Genomic DNA, 19,458 nt, shown 5'->3' with positions numbered 1-19,458 from the left:
GACTTTAATATCACTTTAAGTACATAACACGTACACCCTATGTTATGGAGATGAGGAAAGAGGAAGTAGTTCTGTAGTTCAGAAAAAAAGAGCTGCTCGGGGCTGACTACATTCCTTGCATTTCAGTACAGCAGAGCGCTGTGTTGCCAGCCCACAACAGGAAATTAAATAGCATTTTTGCCGCGATCAACAGGTATTTTTCTGTACTTGCACTGTATATAAAAGGGATAAAATGGTGGAAACTGCATGTGTTGCAAAGATGTACTGCATATGTGAATTATTTTCATTTTGCTCAGACATACATTATTTGTTTGTGTTCCATAGAATAGTTACAGTTACATAGTATTTGGGGTTGAATAAAGACAAACGTCCATCAAGTCCAATCCATATAATGCAGCAGAATATTACTACTGCATTACAATACACGTTAACTGGTAAGGGTGATTTTGAAATGGAGGTGTGACTCTAAAATGTGTATATTATTTGAACAGCTCCTGTGGGCGGAACTCCTGTTCCACCAGTCCGAACATCAAGTGCTCCAGGCGAAGACCCTCAGGGAACACAGATTCTCAACAAGCTTAACAAAATCCATGGAGACTTGCAAGACACAGAGCAGGATATCCTGACAAGGGTGCGAGCCCCTGTGAACCGATCTTCACCAAGCCAAGATCTAAAAGGGAGGCTGAAGGACCAGGAGGTAATTGAAGCCAGGAATGTTAACATTTGAGTGCATGTCCTCTTTAATGCCTTAAAGTCATGTCATTGTTTCTAGGTTTACATAAAGCTGGGAAGGGTTAGTAACAATGTCAGATTTCATTTTACTATGGTGTCTCCACTAGGGAGATTTTCTCTCACTTCTAATGCCAGAGACAGTGACCTACAGTTCTGTGCACACTGCCAGACACATAAGACCTGAAGAACGGGATATTTAAGACCCCGAAATACCTTGGCATATTTTTCTGAAGATTTGGGAAAATATATGGAGAGAAAAAACACCCTGTTTGGACCTTTTTATATTTGGCACTCCTGTACCATGTTTTACTCTTGTACTTTGATCCCTCCATCAGGGAGGGCAGACCTTTTTTGTGAGCACCCTTTAAAGAAGAACTCCAGGGAAATTTTTTGTTAACCCTTGCAGTGTGGCTACCCCACCCAAGTCCTCAGATGGTCAAGGGAGGAAAATAAAGTTATACTCAACCAATCCTTGGAGCTGACTTGTTGTTAGACAGATCCCTGGAGCATCTCTCCCCCTCCGCTGCATGGATCTAAGATCTGGGTCATCACGTTCTATACACAATGAATAGGACATGAAAATGCAGAGTGATATAACATAGCTGCAACGGAGGAGGAGACAAGCTGGATGGAGCACTGTCACAGCCAGCTGGCTCTGAGGATCGGGTGAGTATAGCTTTGTTATTTGACTCCTTAGACCAAAAGGAGCACTTAACCCTTGCAGTGCGGGGGTAGCTCCACTGCAAGGGTTAATAAAAACATTCCTTGGAGTTTTGCTTTAGGAAAGCTTAAAAGAAGAAATGACTGAATTTGTTACAATTGACACCAATCTGATTGGATCCAGCATCACAGCAACTATTACTATATCCAGAGACACAACACAAGAAAAAGGTTACCTCTCCAAAGTTAGGGGAAATCTCACCTTTGACGGTTGTCGGTGAAACACGTGCCCCCCTTGGAAGATTTATTCTCTACTCCTTTATAGAGGACAAATATAAGATCTTAGCCCCTTTCTCTCTGTTTTATTGACAATGGTCACCAGGACATTGTGAGACTAAATTTCCCTATGGGGGTCACATACAACAATGGAAACCTAACAGAGCTTCAGTTTAATTCCTCACTCTACCCTAAAACTGCCTTAAATCTGAAGTCCAGGCAGAAATAATGTACCAAATTATTGCAGATTTGTATTCATTGATACATAAATAACAGAATTGTATTCAGTAACTGAATTTAACTTTTCGCCCCAGTATATACTTCTCAACTCTGGAATGAGAAAGAGGGACACCTTTTAGGATAAAGTATGTAGACAAATGACACGCCTCCTGCCACGCCCCCAGTTATATAGACCTTGAAGTATTAATATGCCAAAAATATTTGGATTAACCCTCATGTTCTTTTTGCACCACCAATGTTCCATTATACTGGCTTTTGAAAATAAATGCAATAATTTAGAAGAAAGTTTTGTGTAGCATAACTACTTTGAGTGGTGCATGTTTTATACAGGTCTATACACCCGGCCAAAAGGAGGGACAAGCAAGGATGAAAAAACGACAGGGGGATTTGGTTCCAATGATACTTGGGAGCTATATCTGTATAGTAGAGCTCAGACTGCCTTGCTCATATGCTAATAATGAACACTGAGAGAGTAGAGTGACAGAAAGATGAGTTTCTCAATTTGCTACTTCTTTAACTGTCCAGTCACAGGCTTGTGGAAAGACAAGACCTGTAAGGGTTACTTAACCGCAGCAGAGAAAAAGCAGGTCTCCTGCCCGGCCAAACAGGGCTGTGCTAAGTAATGGGGCTGTGTAAATTTCCTAACTGGATGGATAGAATTTCAAATCCTTTTGCAGGTAAAACTGCTCACCTATATGTATTACATATGTGTACAGTATTTAACGGTTTGCCTGGAGTTTACTTTTTTGCATACCACTAATGGAGACATTTTGCAAACAGAAATACATCAAAGTGCTTATCTAATAAATTACAAATTTTGCAACTTAATTTTGCAGGGAACCGCTCAGCGCATCCAAAGTATTACAGCAGAGAAAGACGCTGCTAAAAGAGAGTGTGAAAACTTTCTTGCCAAGAGACCAACAGGATCTGCAGCAGCTCAACTCCCAACCACATTAACAAATGTTAACAACAAGTACAACGATGTGAAGGTCCTTTCAACACTCTACGGAGAGGAGTAAGCAAAATAAACTATAAATTGTCTGGTTGTATTTGTAGGAGAAAGAATAAGAATCTGTGTTCCATTATGTCCCAGTAGATACATCTTAAGGTGCCCATAAACCTGACGATTATCGTACGATAATCGGTAGGTATATGGTCAGCATGCGACCGCATTTACTGTATGGTCGCACGACTTTCGTCTTACGAGCACGCTAGAAAACCCGCCGAAAATCATACGATTTTCGGCGGCTTGGTAGCGCGATTGCAAGACGAAAAGCCACAAGCGTACACTGCCCGCTCAGCATTACAATCATCGGCAAGCACTCCCCTCAGCGGGGAGGGCTTGCGATGATCGCAAGTACGATCTGCCTGTCCAAAATGGGCAGTTCGTACGGAATTTTTATCACTTTACAACCATCGCACAACAAAAGTCGCGCGGCGATGTTTGTAAGGCATATGGGCAGCTTTAGACATGGGAACCCCTTGTGGTTGCAAGCATGTAATGACCATGGTAATATGAAAGGTTATCTACAGCCCAAACCCTTTTTTTCCCGTTGTGGTTAAAGTAGGGAATGGTTACATTCTCTTTCAGGTTTTTCTTTTCTGTTTTGCCTGTCTGTGTCCCATTGCAAAAGTTTGCCCTCCCTTCCTGTCCTCGAGACTGAACAGTAAACGAGAGGAAATCCCTTCAAAAGGAAAAAACCCTTTTTACACAGCTGTTACTGGAACCGGTGTTCCCATTGGGATATTTCCCCTCTAACCCTCCTCATCACTTTATGTCTCAGTGGCAAAGATCACCAGGAAATAAAGAGAGGCTGAATCTCTGCAGTGGGAAAACAACACAGAACAACCTTATCCATAGTGGAAAAAACAGTTTTGGCCTTAGATATGTGTTAACATTTTGGATAAATTTTCCCCTAGTGTGCCCGCATGGATCTGGTATTTTTGAAAGTTACTAGACCAACATAATGGTCTTGCTTTTCCAAGGCAATACTCCAAACAATTATGACTTCCCATTTGTCTTTGTATCGCTACCATACACCTATTTTTCCTCTTTACATCTTATTACTCTATTTTTGTCACCCTCAAAAATATTTCATATGGGTAACTAATACCCTCTGCTCTGCGATCTGGACGTGCCCTTAAGGATGTCCCATTACACGTCATCCATTTAGCAATGTTGATAATCAGAAGTACAGACAGGGAGACAGTATTATAATGTCAATAGGCTTTTTGAGGGGATTTATAAATCATCCATCTAGCCATATGCTGGCTGAATGTGGTTCGCATAGCATTCTTGCCACTAGGTGGAGCAGAAGAGCATAGACATTTCCTATACTCCTTGGCTCCATCGAGTGGCAAGAATGATTTTCATGCATTTATCACTGGTTTTGTGACATTGTTATTGTAATACATATAGGCCTCTTTTAGTCCATCTTGAGTGATGAATTATCTTCTTACAGAGCAAAAGCATCCCTAAACTTGGAGAATCAGATCTGCATGACTGGGGACATGATCAAAGAGTTTGAAAGTTTCCTGGCACAAGACGGGGCTTTACCTGCCACTCCCAATTGCATCGCGGAGCGCACAAGTCAGATTCAAGTAAGAAACCACATCTTGATTTGGTAGAAACGCCTGTGAGAAGTTGTCATTTGTATCTTGGCAGGCTATAACCAGAGCAGGCTAATCTTCTGACAAAGAGCAAAGAATGAGAAGTTAATGAATGTGTTTCTACAAGAAGACAACAATACTCATCATAATACACCCATTTTCACAGTTAGTAAGAACATTGTTTTAGTGACATCTTTAAAGCTGAACTCAAGTCTTTTATCCCACACTTGTAGCAAGTCCTTTCCTGCGAGGAAACTGATTATTTTCAATTCCCTGCAAACTTGCATTTACACAATATAATCCTTTGAAGTTGCAGCAGCTATCTTGAGCCCACCTTCAGTTCCTGACTGAATGACCTCCATCATTAACTTTCTCTGCCAGCAATCAGGGCCGGTGCTAGACTATTTTGCGCCCTAGGCAAGACCAGCTACTTGCACCCCCCCTCTCGTGGCGCAACCCCCAATCCCCCCCCCCACTGCGCAGCCTTATTCTCCCGCGGGTTAGCTTCTGCAGGCGTCAGGTTGATGTAATTTAATTTGAAATAGCCAATAGCAGGCTGGCTATTGAAACCCCACCCACTGAGCAGAGGAGCAAACCTGAGAGAGAAAGTTGTCTCTCACTTACACTCCTCTGCTCAGTGGGCGGGTGCAATAGCCAGCCTGCTATTGGCTTTTGCAATTTGAAATAGATGGGGGGCGAATGGTCAAGGCTGCCTAGTTTGCCTAGTGGCAGCACCGGCCCTGCCAGCAATCATTTTGTTCCCGAGCTTTATGTGAAAAAAACACATACCTGGCTTGCCTTTAGATGTGCATGCAGCCAGTTAACCAATTAGCAGAGTGCACAGCTAAAATCTGCAGTGCCCAATGACCAGCAGGGAGAAGCAGGTACATCTAAAAGGATCATGGAGATGTGTTCTTTTATGTATTCTTTTGAAAAAGATCTGAGCCAGAATGGTGTACCATGTACTGGGGCTTGCCGCGCCCTACCGCCAAACTTGAGAAAAGAGTAGCACAATCAGACCCAGTAATGGTATTTCTTAAAAAACAAAACTAATTGAAAATTTTGAGCTGCATGTTGATCAGGGGGAAGAAGGTAAGGTATTATTTGCATATACTATACTGCAGCTTTAAATACACTTTCACTTACATACACTGTACATTTATAATGTTATAATATCAATGCTGTATTATGTTCATGTAATTCATTGTAAAACTCAATGTTCATTATTACTGGTCATCAGCCAGAAGCATAACTTCATTCCCATAGGCATGGTGCCACAATCATCATTCTTGGCATAATTATGTAATTACTTATCCCAGTGAATAGGAAAGCTTCTGATGACATTCATAGAGGTCACTGGGAGCATCAGCATAGCGGTGTTACCAGAGTAGAGACCACTGGAAAACCATTAGAGGTGGCATCAAGGATAACATCTAGTCCATGTATAGATTTGACCTGGGCAGGCTGAGCTTTTGTGGTTCCCTTAGTTTTGATACTCTAATCAACAAACGTGTTAAATATCTCACGTCATATCATAACCTGCAATGCAAATTTGAATGTAGACATACACCATGCAATACGGTGGAAGTAAAGCAACTTCACACTGAAAATGATAGTGAAATGCTGTTAACTTTATTTAAACATTGAAAGCTGAACTCTGGGCAAAACAAGATTTTGTTTAACCACTTTTGTTATTTGTAAATCTTTGACACACTGGATAGCCAGCAGGGTGACACCGCTTTTTCTTTTATATTTAAAAGGAATACAGTGGTGTCACTGCACTGCCCCAACCTACTGCTTGGACAAGGAAGCAGCAGCTCACTAATAAGGTCATACAAGCATTGCCCCCCAGCCCTTGTAAGCATGTTCATTGTATTATCTAGGGATGCACAGATACTTTTCGAGTACCAGTGCAGATACTTGGCATTTTCATGAGAACTACCAGGGTTGCCGCGGTTGCAGCTGGGACCTGGCTCTGGCGCTCCACCACTGTCCTGAAATCATTAGTCGATATTGTTTTAGAAAAACTGTCACATGACAATAAACAAAAATGTATCAGTACTCGTACTTGTAAGTACTCGGCAAGTACCAGTACTCGTACTCGCAAAACAGGTATCTGTGCATCCCTTTATTTATATTTATAAAAACAAAATCGTGCATTAAAACAGAGATGTACTAATCCCAGGAGCCCCGTGTGCTCCTTACAAATGACAGCTGCCTCCTAATTTTTGAATTTTTCTCTAGTGTAGTCTTGGAGCTCAAAAGTATCGGTACATGTACTCGTACTTGTACCGAGTACTGTACTTGGTATCTGTGCAACCCTAATTATGACAGAACTTTGGAATGTAATACATTCATGTTGACCTTAAACTAGCTTTTGTGCAAATCATGAGATTGGAAGAACAGCAATAGAAATATAAGCAGAATAGAAAACATATACAGTATGTTTTTCAGCTGTGCAATTAGCGGTTTGCCTTTGAGCATATTTTAATGGATACATAAGTGCATGAAATAGTGTTTTCTGTAATTGCCTATAGTTCAGCTTTAAGGGCCATTTGTCAAGCCATAAACAGCATAAGGCATTAGCCCTCCAGCTATCATCTTCTTGTGTGTGTCTACAATTTTGTCTATATGTCTTGTCAACTATTGGCTCTGAGAGTTCCTTTAGCCAAGTATTGGCAACATTTCCACTGTCATGGTAAATCTCATCATTGAACAAGGTCTCTTGTTTGGCAGCTCTCCTGGAAATGTAATCTTTTTATATGCCAAATTTTAGAAAATGAAGAGAGACCTTGTCGACAAACAGGACAATCTTCTGAAGCTAAACAGGAGCTTAAAGGACACAGAAATGGCCTGCAGCTCCCTACAAAGCAACACCCAGGAACATATTCCTGACCTGCCACAGCAGCGCCTCCAGGTTCAGAAACTCAATGACAGATACCATGCTATAGCTGACCAGCTGGATCAAAGGTGAGCATTATTCTAACAGGCTTGACGGAAATCAGTCTAGCGCAATAATGTTTAAATAGCTCCCAACTGTCCCTCATTCAGAGCAACTGACATCCCTCCGCCCCCTCAATACTCCCCAGTCATTTTTCTTTTTAGTCTGATGTACAGACCACCATAAAAATGTACCGTTTAACCACCAAAAGGGTGAAACTATACTAACATTTCAGCCAACCTCTAAATTATTACATTTATTATTTTGGAAAGCCAGTGTAGAGTAAAAGACTACCCCCTTTTGAAGGAAAAAAAGAGATAACAATACCTAAAAATTATGTTTATTTTAAGGCCACAGAATTAAGTCATGTGACCAGTCATCTGAGCATTATACATCTATAGCTTACTAGTCACTGTGTATTATTTTCATATATTGATATATTTGTATTTCTTTATTCACCTTCACTTATTTACTCATTTTAAATCATACATTGGGTTAATAAAAAATGTATATACAATATATACATATTTAATGCTAGTTGGTACATAGTACTACAACACTTTGGGAATCCAGCATAATCTGGTTGGACAGTTTGTCAAGGCAGATATATCGGTTGACTAATACAATGAATGTGTATATTGTTCAAACATCTCCACTGGTCTGCCATGAAAGGAATTAGCGTGCAACAAAGTTGGGTATTGTTTTAGGCCTCAGTAGTAAAACTAAGCTGAGACACTGTCAAATATTGCTTTACCTCTGGACAAGAGGGATCCATATAGGACATGAGAATGTATATCACAGTGTTGGTTTACGGTTGTGATTACTGAGATAACATTTTCTTTTGTTACAGAGAAAAGTTGCTCAGAGACTCCAACCTACCATATCAGCAGTTCAAATCTTCTAGTGAAAACTTGGACACTTGGCTAAAAGGCCTTCCACGCAACCAGATGACTGCATCAGATAGTCCTAGTCAGGCCAATTACAAGCTACAAAGCCAGAAGGTAAGCTTGCCTAGGACATAACGGTTATTAAAAATGTCTAAAAACAAAGTCTGCTCAGAATGATACATACGTGTTGTACTGTAGAATTGGCACTGTGTTAAAGATGAAGTACTCACAAATGTTATTTTAAAAAAATAGAGTTTTGGGCACCGCCTGTTTTTAATAACGATCAGCCATTTTATTTTGTAAAGTTGCTTCTATCAACCCTTACATCAAATCACATTACCTTTAGTGTTTCAGTTTTTTTTGATACTGTGACGGGTGTTACAAGTAGTGCCAACATCAGATTTTGGAATCATGGGCATTGGCCGCCACACTATATTTCCAATGATTGTTCATGACAAGTCCATTTTATGTGTGCATCCATCGCCATGATAGAGTGGAGTTTGGGGCAGACTCCTAATAACAATGTCATCCAACCCATCAATGTGGGGGTGTCCAGTTGGAGGAGGCGTGGAGCTTAGCTGCCTACTTCTGGTGCTGATATCATGATGTCTCATCTGCTATTGGACATTACAGAGAGATAGCTGGGGGACCGTTAAGTGTTAAGTCCATTCATTCACATACAGCTCTCACAATGGCAATATTTAAAGTGTATGTCTGGGCAAAATAATTAAAAAATGTATATTAAGTAGGGATGCACCAATACTGGTATTTCGGTATTGAGTACGAGTACCGATATGTTGCTTTTGGTACTCGCTGATACCGGTGCTTCCGCTGGCATGGAGCCGGCTTCCCGGGCAATCAGGAAGCCAGGTGGCGGGTAATGACATGCCACCCAGCTTCCTGACTGCCCGGGAAGACGGCTCCATGTTGTTTGGCCTGCTTGATTGTCATTGGCTTTAAAAACTGCTTCCCAGCAATCAGCATCGAGCCGGCTTCCTGGTCAATCGGGAAGTCAGGCGGTGAGTAATGACCTGTCTCCCAGCTTCCTGATTGTCCGAGAAGCCGGCTTCCCAGCCAACGAGCAAGGAGCCAGCTGTTCGGTCGGCAATCCAGGTTTCCAGCCAATCAGCAAGGAGCCGGCTGTGTGGCTGGCTTGATGCCGATTGGCTGGGAAGCTGGTTTCCAGCCAATCAGCATTGAGCCGGCCTCCCACCAAGCAGGAAGGCAGATCAATACTCGCCGCCCGGCTTCTTGATTGCACAGGAAGCTGCTTCAGGTTCCGCTGCAAGTGAAAGAAAATCTTCCATTGACCGGAAGTTCCGGTATTGGCGGAGGTATCAGAGCATTTGGGCAAATACGAGTACTCGCCCAAACACTTGTATCGGTGCGTCCCTAATATTAAGTAAATGTTTGCAATACATACACTCCACACATTTTGTCTCTTTAAAGTGACCCTGTCAATAATTGGAGGAAATTAAACAAACCTAGCCTGTAAAAAGAAGATGATGTCTACTTAACTTTCCAGTAGGCCATGTCTTAACACTTTGCTGTGTTTCAGATTTCTGGCTGCCACTGGTATCCAACACTTTGGATGTGTTGAATACCAGCTCTCTCACTGTAGGCTGTGGTTACGGCATCCATGTCCTGTAGTGATGCAGGGCCCAGCTGGATTTCCTCTCACATCTAACTGTGTTTCCAGGTCAGAGAGTGAAGGGAAATCTTCCAGAAGTGGGGGAAAACAAAAGAATGGAAATTAACAGGAGTCTTCACCATTCGCTACTCTATCTAAAGCTAACAGAAAAAAACTTTTGGGTATATTTTAAAGTAAACCTTTCACAAGATAAACATGAAGGCTGCAATTGCTGACCACTCCTTCTAAAGATACTAATATACACCTATTATCTTTAATGGTTTGAATCACTGATCCATAATTATGCAGACCAGAACTCCTGACGTTTCTGATCAGCAAACTGGATCAGGGATGGTAAACCAAAGTAATAAAGAATGTGGGTCAACATAAGAGCCAAGCAAATAACATACTCAGAGGGCAGTCAGCAATGGCAGCCCCCCTATTTCTCTCATGACACATGCACTTTAAAAGCGCCTAATAACATAATGCAAAGAACATCAAAATTCAGTAACCTAAAATCAAACAGTTCACTTTCAAACACTTTTTGTTGTGAATTACAGTATTATTTGCCTTTTCCCACTTTCTTTGTTATTGATTAGGCCTCACCACATCTCTGGGTGTTAGTAAGTGACTGACAAAGTAAAACTGGATTGCCATTGCGTCGAAAAATGCTATTTCCCTGATCTGGATTCAATAATGTTATAAGTCATTGCCCTGAAACGCATATGCAGAGCAGGACTTCTGTCATTGGCAGTGAAGCAGAAAGTTCAAAGGCTAAATTTGCTTTGAATTTGGCGTGGCTCCGCCCACACAGCCACATCATCCATTCACAGATCCTTTGACAGGATCTGTGAATGAAGGGACTAAAGTCCAGGCTGCTATCAATGAGTGCAAGTGCTGTGACATTACCACACTTGTAGTGCATTTGTACTTCCTCCTGTCCCTGTTATGAATGTGTGTGCATTTCTTAAATAAAAGGTGGGTTATGCCAATAAAGTTAAAGTCAGCATGACAATCAGGAAACCAGAATTTCCAGAAGGTCAGCAATGGCACCACACAAATTCCTCTCAGCAAAGGTTATTTTTTTTATTTTTAAATAAAACCCTTTACATTGTAATTGAAATTTTAATTTGAATGTATCATGTCATTTTTAGAGGCTTATAGAGGACATTCAGAGAAAGGAACCAGAGAAGAACAATATTCTGAAGCTTTCCAATGACCTGGCCAATACTCTAAATGTAAGTTCTGTTCTCTGGCTGTTTTTTGTTGTTGTTAAATGTCCCCTCTCAGCTGAGCGTTACACAGTATCTGATTTTAGAAATGTCTGTTCCACTTACAAAATAGTCAACAGTATTGTTGAAGCTTATTTTAAATTTGCTATTTACTTAGAACTACAGCTACTGACTTTTAAATATTGACTCTTTCAACCTTGTTTTACTGAAAGGATTATGACACTCAGGCTGACAGGTACTGCTCCACCCTGGACAGCTCCATTGTCTCTGCTGCCAAGAAGCCAAAAGTCAACACTCTCCAGGAAAGCATTGATAATCAGGTGGGTCACAATACATCAAACAACATACATTTCTTTGAAAGGGGTGCCAATTATGTGGAGTTTCTTTTGCCGTGTAACACCAGAAAAAGGAAGGGGGGTGGGGGGGCAAGATGTTACCAGGGCAGACAACAGTAAAAAACCTCACATAGGTTATGTCTTCTCTATCTTACTAAAAATGTTTTAGAGATTCACTATAACTTCCTGATCCCCTGTCACTGGGAGCGGAAGCAAGGGGCTATGTCTATCCATTTTAAACAGATAAGAGATGACAAATTAACCTGACAGAGATTCTGACCCTTCCCCACACTATCCAAAAAAAGGTGGTATGGTTTTACCTCAATTGATAGCCAGATAAGATTGACCAAACTTGATATATCAGGGCTTGAAAAATCCACTCAATCCACTCTGTGACGAGCAGACAGTGGAGCCCGACGAGCAGCTTCCCTTCCGTCCGTTGTAATTACATGGCCGGCCGGGAGCTTTACAGTCAAGCGATCGAGCGTCTCGAGAGACGCTCCATCGCTTGCATCAGCAGTTGTCACTGCCGTTGCCGGTCCCGAGATCCGCTGTGCCCGATGCGGCCGGGACCGGCACGGCTCTGTAACAGGAGATCAAAGGGAGTTCAGTACACGAACTTCCTTTTTATCCTGGTGAGAACCCAGCCTAAAGGAGAACTATGAGGTGAGTGCTTTTCACTCACCTCATAGTTCTAGCCGACCTGTGACAATGAGACTGTCACAGGTCGGCTCAGTAGATCGGGAAGTGAGCGAACACATACCGGCGACCTCTCACTTCTCGATTTTTGTTACATTTATGGTACTTTTTAAATTATATAGTAAACCCCCCCGTGGTGATTATATACCGCCAAAAGAAAGCTCTATCTGTCCCCAAAATGTTTTGACATAAATTGCAAGGCTATAGTCCGGTCATGCTGACTGGTGAAATTTTTGACTGACTGGTGAGACGCTATCAAATTTTTCAAGCCCTGTATTATATATATTAAATTTTTTTTATTACAGTTTGTCTGAAGAGGCCATTTCTTCTTAATACAACTGGAATTTGATCTAAAGTGGGAACAATTTCTTACCATCTCTCCTTCTCTTACAGAAAAAAGATTTGGTGAAGCGCTACACGGAGGCAGCAGTGGAGAGCAAGCAGCAGCTGAAACAAATGGAATTTGCCAAAAACATTTTAGACAAGGTAATATAACATCAGACTTTTTTATGTGTGATTATCTCCAGTTATATTTGGGTTTAGCTTCCTAGTAAAGATGACTGAAATGTGTTTTCTAAGGATAGAAATAATACTTGCATATATAATATGAGAAAAACAAAGATTTGCCATATGCAAACGCTGAATGTCAATAAACAGAATAGGCCCAATGGCTGTAACATTAAAAATATCAAATATTATTAATACATTGAGAAAAAAAATGGTATACAGGGGAAATAACCTTTTTCAAGTACACATCCTTTTAAAGGGCAAACAAGAAACAATACTGCAGACAAGAAAACTAAACACAGGTTGGGGGAATTCGGTATCCACAGGAACATGTGGCCCATCTTATATATGTAATTTTTTCTGAAAGATCTGTAGATATATGATGTAGTTAAAACAGTTGTAAATTGGATGAAAAATGTTACCTGAAGGTTAAAAAGAGAACTTTGAGCACATTGAATTGTTCTTTTTCTGTTACTGTTAGGAATTAGATTGATACTATTTTAATAGTATGCTTGTTTCTTCAGTCAGATACTCATGATGGTGTTCAGCTATCAGTACAGCAAAATCTACGTTCAGAGAACACTCGGAGATCAGTCAAGGAATCAGAGAATTTGTCAAAGGAACTAGAAGAGGAGAAAATTAAGGTGGCCCAGGTACAGCAAATGTTGGAAGAGAACAGGAGGAAAATCTTTCTGCTAAAGACACAAAGACCAGTAGAGAGACTGGAGGAAAAGGAAATGGTACAGTACTACAGAGAGCCTAAGCTGGAAAGTGAACTTGCAACTATGAAATCCCAAGCTGACAATGCTTACAAAGCAAGAGAAAATACTCAGGCTGAGATAGACATGGTGAGTAAAAAATTGGTGACTTTGGAAAGCCAGAGGAAAAGCATCAAACCTCAACTGCTGACCAAAGAAGTTACAGAAATAGAAAAAGACCCAAATCTAGAGTCACAGGCGCAGACATTGAGAAATGAGATTAAACACTTCAAGGAAGAGAACAATTCCCTTTCACTGGAGTTAGAACGCTTGAAAATGGAAGTGCTAGTACTTGAACAGAAGCAACCTAATGTGAAGGAAAAAGTTGTACTAAAAGAAGTAGTCAAGCTAGAAAGAGACCCTGAGATGTTAAAGGCAACAAAGGCGTTGCAATTACAGATTGACGATGAGACATTCCGCAGAAGGTCTCTGCAGCAAAATATTGTGAAAATGAGGAGCAGAACAGAGGAGTTAGAGAAACTGATTGAGTCAGTTGAGCCTAAGGTCATAGTAAAAGAAGTAAAGAAGGTAGAGCAAGACCCTGAAACACTGAAAGAGGCAGCCAGGCTGAAAACTTCAATAGAAGAAGAAAGAAACAAAAGCATAATCCTCACTCGAGAATTATCTGAATTGCAGTCCAAGTATGTGGTGGTGGAGAAACAGAAGCCAAAGGTGGAGATTAAAGAAAGGGTCAATGAGGTGTACGTAGTACAACCAGAAACTGAAAAGGAAATTGCTCGGTTAAGGGTTGCTCTCCAGGAGGTCACATCCAAAAAATCTCTCTATGAGAAACAACTGCAAACTACCCAAAATGAATCGTATATGTTGAAGTCACAAAAACCAGTGGTAGAATATAAGGAAATTGTCCAAGAAGTAGTTAAGTTGGAAAAGAGCCCAGAAGTGATGAATGAAATAAACAGATTGAGGGGACAACTGAAAGATCTGGAGTCCACCAACACTAGGCACCTAGAACAGAAAGCTAAGTTGTCCAAAGAGAGAGACGACTGGAAGAAAGAAAGGTCAAAAATAGAGACAAAGGTAGTGAACAAAGAGGTTGTTAAATATGAAAGTGACCCTGTGCTGATCAGAGAAGCACAACGTCTGCAACAAGAAGTACGTGATGAATCTCAAAGAAGGAGGGAAATGGAGAGCTTAGTATACGACTTACAAAGCAAGTACATCTTGTTAGAGAGAAGAAAACCAGAAGAGAGAGTTGTGGTCCAAGAGGTTGTCCATGTACAGAAAGATCCCAAGATAGCAGAAGATCACAATCGCCTGAGCAGGACACTAGACGAAGAGGTCAGCAACAGGCGTCGCTTGGAGCGCGAGGTGGAACAATTGCGTTCTCTTGTAGATGAAAAAGAGAGGCTGCTGAATTTCCAGGAAGAAAGGGATAAGAAACTTGCAGCAGAAAAAGAACTGCGACAGATAACTTTGAGAATTAAGGAGATTGAGGAAAGCCCTCCACCCGTGCAGGAAAAGATTCTTATGGAGGAAGTGGTGAAGGTGGAAAAGGACCCAATTTTGGAAAAATCAGCAGCTTCCCTGCGCAATGACCTGGATAAAGAAAGAACACAGATGCTAAACACTGAAAGAGAATGTAAAAATCTGCAAATGAAGATAGAAATCCTACAAAGAGAAAAATCTCTGGAAAAAACTATCTACAAAGAAGTCATCAGAGTGGAGAAGGATAAGGTACTGGAAGGTGAAAGGGCCAGACTGCGAGAGCTTTGTATCAAAGAGAGGAACGCCAGACAGGACATGGAAGATGAGTCCAGAAGACTTAAAGAAAAGATTGATAGGATGGCTGTAATGAAAAAGACATGGTCCAAAGAAGAAGATGATCTTCAGAGAGCCAGATCTCAAGGACAGCAAGAGAAGTCAGCAATAGAAAAGGAGTTATTGGAACTAAGAAGACAACAGCAGCAGAAGAGTGTGTTTTTGAGCAAAGAATCTGAACTTCTTACACAAAAGGCGCAGAATGACCGCCAGAAGCGGACGCAGTTGGGTCAAGAACTGTCCCTTTTGGAATCCAAAATTCTTAAGGAAAAGGACAACATATATGAAAAGGAAAGGACCATTAGGGACTTGCAGTCCAGGGCCAATCGCGAAGAACGCAATCAAGAGACGCAAATGAGAGAGACCAATGTATCCACAAAAATTTCTATCCTGGATCCCGATACTGGGAAAGAAATGTCACCATATGAAGCGTACAAGAGAGGCATTATAGACCGCAATCAGTATATTCAATTGCAAGAATTAGAGTGTGACTGGGAGGAGATTTCTACAATGGGATCTAGTGGTGAAATTTCTGTCTTGTTAGACAAGAAGAGTGGGAAGCAGTATTCCATTGAAGATGCTCTAAGGAGCAGAAAAATCACCAAAGAGGAATTACAAATGTACAGAGATGGCAAAATTCCCATTTCAGAATTTGCCCTTCTTGTAGCTGGTGAAAAGCCCCAGACCAACTCCATTGGATCCATAATTGGATCCAAGTCTCCATTGACTTCCCCTAGTAGCCAATCCCAAACACGCAGTTTTTTCACCCAAAGTGCACCACCTAAAACATTCCACGATGATACCTTTCCCATTGCTGGGATCTATGACACTACTATAGACAGCAAGTGCACAGTGAGGAGTGCAGTAACACGAAAATTAATAGACCCAGCAACGGGTCAAAAGCTTTTGGAAGCTCAAGCAGCTACAGGCGGCATCATTGAAATAGTTAGCAAAGAGAGGTATTCTGTAAATAAAGCCATAGACAGAGGGGTTATTGACAGCAGTAATCCACAAAACTTATTCAGTGCCCAAAAGGCTTTCACAGGTGTGGAGGACCCCATGACTAAGAAACGGCTGTCCGTAGGAGAAGCTGTGCAGAAGGGACTTATGGCCAAGGAAGCAGCTTTGCCATACCTGGTGGTCCAACACCTTACTGGTGGCTTGATTGATACCAAAAAGACCGGGAGAATTCAACTGTCAGATGCAGTAGAGCAAGGTATGATCACCAGCGATCTGGCTACTCAGATACAGGATGAGTCAAAATATGAAAGGAATATAATTGATCCTCTTACCAAAGAGAAAGTGAATTACAAAGAAGCCATGGCACGATGCCGAAAAGACCCAGTAAGTGGCCTTCTGCTACTGCAAGTGGCATCGGAGGGCTATCAGCCTGCAGTTTACCGTCCTGTCAATAACATACCATCTTTAACTTCTTACAAATACTAGTGGGAAAGCTTTATTGTAATGTTTCCACTCTGCTTCTTCTGTGTCTCTGTAATCTGTTGATATTATAAAACGATGATATTGTTCTTATGGGCAATGGTAATATTATATCTGTGGTGTATATTCATTGTCTTCTGTCTGTCAATAAATTGGAAAACAGCCAATCTTATATTTTCACATCAAAGTCTTTTTGTATTCAGAAATCAGTTATTTCAATTATTTTGATATTACAGCATATAGACTAATCTGTAGGTGCTGGATTTCATTATCTAGGGCTTACTGTCTAAAGTCCTTGGTCTAAGTAACGTCCCTATGACGTCAATGACTGAGCAGCCATACATCCAGTAAAAAAAGAATATCTCACTGGTCAAAAGTGCACAAGTTGGTGCTTTAAAAAGAAATTGGTATCACTAGTATTTTATCCCTGTGGACAACAGAGCACTGTAAAAAGTGAACAGATGAGGCAAACGCGATGGCAAAAAGTGGGTGTGTCGAGAAGGCATGAGTACATTATCTAAGCCAGTTCCAATCAGTGTACACATACTCACATGGTATGTTTTCATCACAATGCCATAATCTAAATTGTCAAATGTACAAGTTAGGAAAAAAGAAGATAAAATCCCTATATTATATGCTTACTTGCACACTGAACCTAAGCACATGATTATCACCTGGTCTAGTCTATCTTATGGTGGAACACCAGCCAAATTTCTCCTTTCTTAGTTTTGGCCAGAGTGGAAAGGTCTAAAACCTCCATCAAGATTTTATTGGTCAGATGTAGGCGAGTGAAGCTGGAAATTGAAAGTCTGAAGGCGAGTCTACACTGTGGAGAATAAAAACTCTGGCTATGCAGTTCTCTTGCACGAAGGGGCCTCAAAAGGCACCTTGAATGAACCATGGAAGGTGCAAGGAAAATGTGAGTGCCACACCAAAGGTATAGCCAAAGTATATGTATTTTGTCACACAAATCCAAAGATAAAGACAAGCCAACGTATTTCAGGGACTATACGTTTTCCCTTTCATTAGGGCTTAAAGTCTATTTCCACCTTTGTAAGTGACTAGCGTTTATTGTGGTAATGAAGAGGTGCAATGATGAGGTTTACATGATGCGCACATTTTCATGACTCACATTGCAGACGTTCTTCATTATTTTTATGAAGGTTTAGGCCGGAAGCCTAAAAATTCAAAATTGTCTCCACCGGTAAATCAGCCTGACACCAGGGTGTTAGGCTGTAATCAGCTGCCCCCCTCCCTGTTACCCATTGTAACATGATCAGTAAACACCAGCTCTACCTTTACACACAATACACTGTCCAGAGGGGGGCTGATAACACACATTTCTTGCAGAGCACAGAGGAAGATATTTTCATGCGGATATGAAGGAGGAAAGCTAACAAAACATGTACGTTTCTGTGTTCATATACAGCAGCTGCATATGCCTGCTTCATGTACACTTGGTGTACATTGCTGGCATATGTTTTATTTTTTAAATACCTCTGCAAAGGTGGAAATGGGCTTTGAGATGCTCAATTACTTGGAATCCTAGTGGTTTTAATCCAAAAGCATGCTTAGCAGAGATCTCTCATGCTTTTGAGTTAAAGGAGCCAATTTATTCCAGGGTTGATATAACCCCCCAATCCCACTAAGAGTCCTACCAAACCAGACTTCTGTGATTACATATATATACACACCCTGGCTCACTACCTTTGTTGTGCTGCTCATTTTACTTGCACTCTTCAACTTGGCAGAATTTCCCACCATTTCCTCTCCAAGTGACACAACAAGAGGGTAAGGAAATTTCGCTGAGCGCACATCAACAAAATGGGACAGAAGCTCTACCCTTTCCCACTTATTGCTGCCTATATACTCTTTGGAGATACTTCTCAGTTCTTGATGATGCAACAGAAAGTGAGGGAAAATCACCGCAAGATTTCCATTCCATTTAAAACTAAAGAAAAAAAAAAAGTTGTCTGGAGTTCTTTAAAATATAATAGTATTAAAAGGCTGAAAAAACCATTGTCACATTCACTCAGTAATGTGCAAAGGGCAATAACCAGAAGAAGACTTAAAGTGGCCAGAAAATATGTTTTGGTATCAGTGACAATATTTTAAAGGCCATTTCCACCTTTGTAAGTGATTAGCAATTATTGTTTTAATGTAGAGGAGCAGTGATGATGAAGTACACATTTTTATCATTCACATTGCAGGCTTTGTTCATTTCTATTAACTTTTTATTAGGCCTGAATCCTACAAATTCAAAATTTTCCCCACAGGAAATTCAGTCTGACACGGGGGTTGGATTGTAAAGCAAGCTCTAAACAGCTGCTCCCCTCCCTGTGATTCTGTGTAACACAATTACTAAACACCAGCGCTGCCTTTGCACACAATACACTGTCCTGGGGGGTACCACTATGAATACTAATGAACGGGGGGTGGAGAAGTCAGTTGTAATATACACAGATTGCCTGCAAAACACAGAGGCAGCCATTTCCATGAGGAGATGAAGAGGAAAGCTAACAAAATAGATGTTTCTGTGTTCATGTACAGCAACTGCATATGTCTGCTTCATGTAAACTCAGTGTACATTGCTGGCATATGTTTGGTAGCAATGGCCTTTAAGCATAAATTAGTAGGGCTGGTAATTATTAAAATTTTTGTGTTCGATTAATCGATTAAAAAAAATTTTGGAGCGGTGAGTCTTTTCATTTTCGTTCAAAAGAATTTTAATC

The 19,458-nt window shown here is 40.9% G+C and overlaps 1 protein-coding gene across 1 annotated transcript in view; it reads left to right on the top strand.

The window, feature by feature from the left end:
* Positions 1-16,889, top strand: part of EVPL (envoplakin) — a 63,763-nt gene extending 46,874 nt beyond the window's left edge. Inside the window, exons 13-21 of the mRNA XM_018572463.1 lie at positions 492-697; positions 2,745-2,923; positions 4,371-4,509; positions 7,295-7,488; positions 8,310-8,460; positions 11,131-11,214; positions 11,421-11,528; positions 12,636-12,728; positions 13,274-16,889. Coding sequence (XP_018427965.1) covers positions 492-697; positions 2,745-2,923; positions 4,371-4,509; positions 7,295-7,488; positions 8,310-8,460; positions 11,131-11,214; positions 11,421-11,528; positions 12,636-12,728; positions 13,274-16,732 — 4,613 coding nt within the window. The 3' untranslated portion in view covers positions 16,733-16,889. The remainder of the gene's footprint in view (positions 1-491; positions 698-2,744; positions 2,924-4,370; positions 4,510-7,294; positions 7,489-8,309; positions 8,461-11,130; positions 11,215-11,420; positions 11,529-12,635; positions 12,729-13,273) is intronic.
* Positions 16,890-19,458: the final 2,569 nt, after the last annotated feature.

The sequence above is a fragment of the Nanorana parkeri genome, unplaced genomic scaffold (assembly GCF_000935625.1).
Source record: "Nanorana parkeri isolate BGI_ZX_2015 unplaced genomic scaffold, ASM93562v1 scaffold2040, whole genome shotgun sequence".
Lineage (NCBI taxonomy): Eukaryota > Metazoa > Chordata > Amphibia > Anura > Dicroglossidae > Nanorana > Nanorana parkeri.
This window is presented reverse-complemented; position numbering and strand designations above follow the sequence as displayed.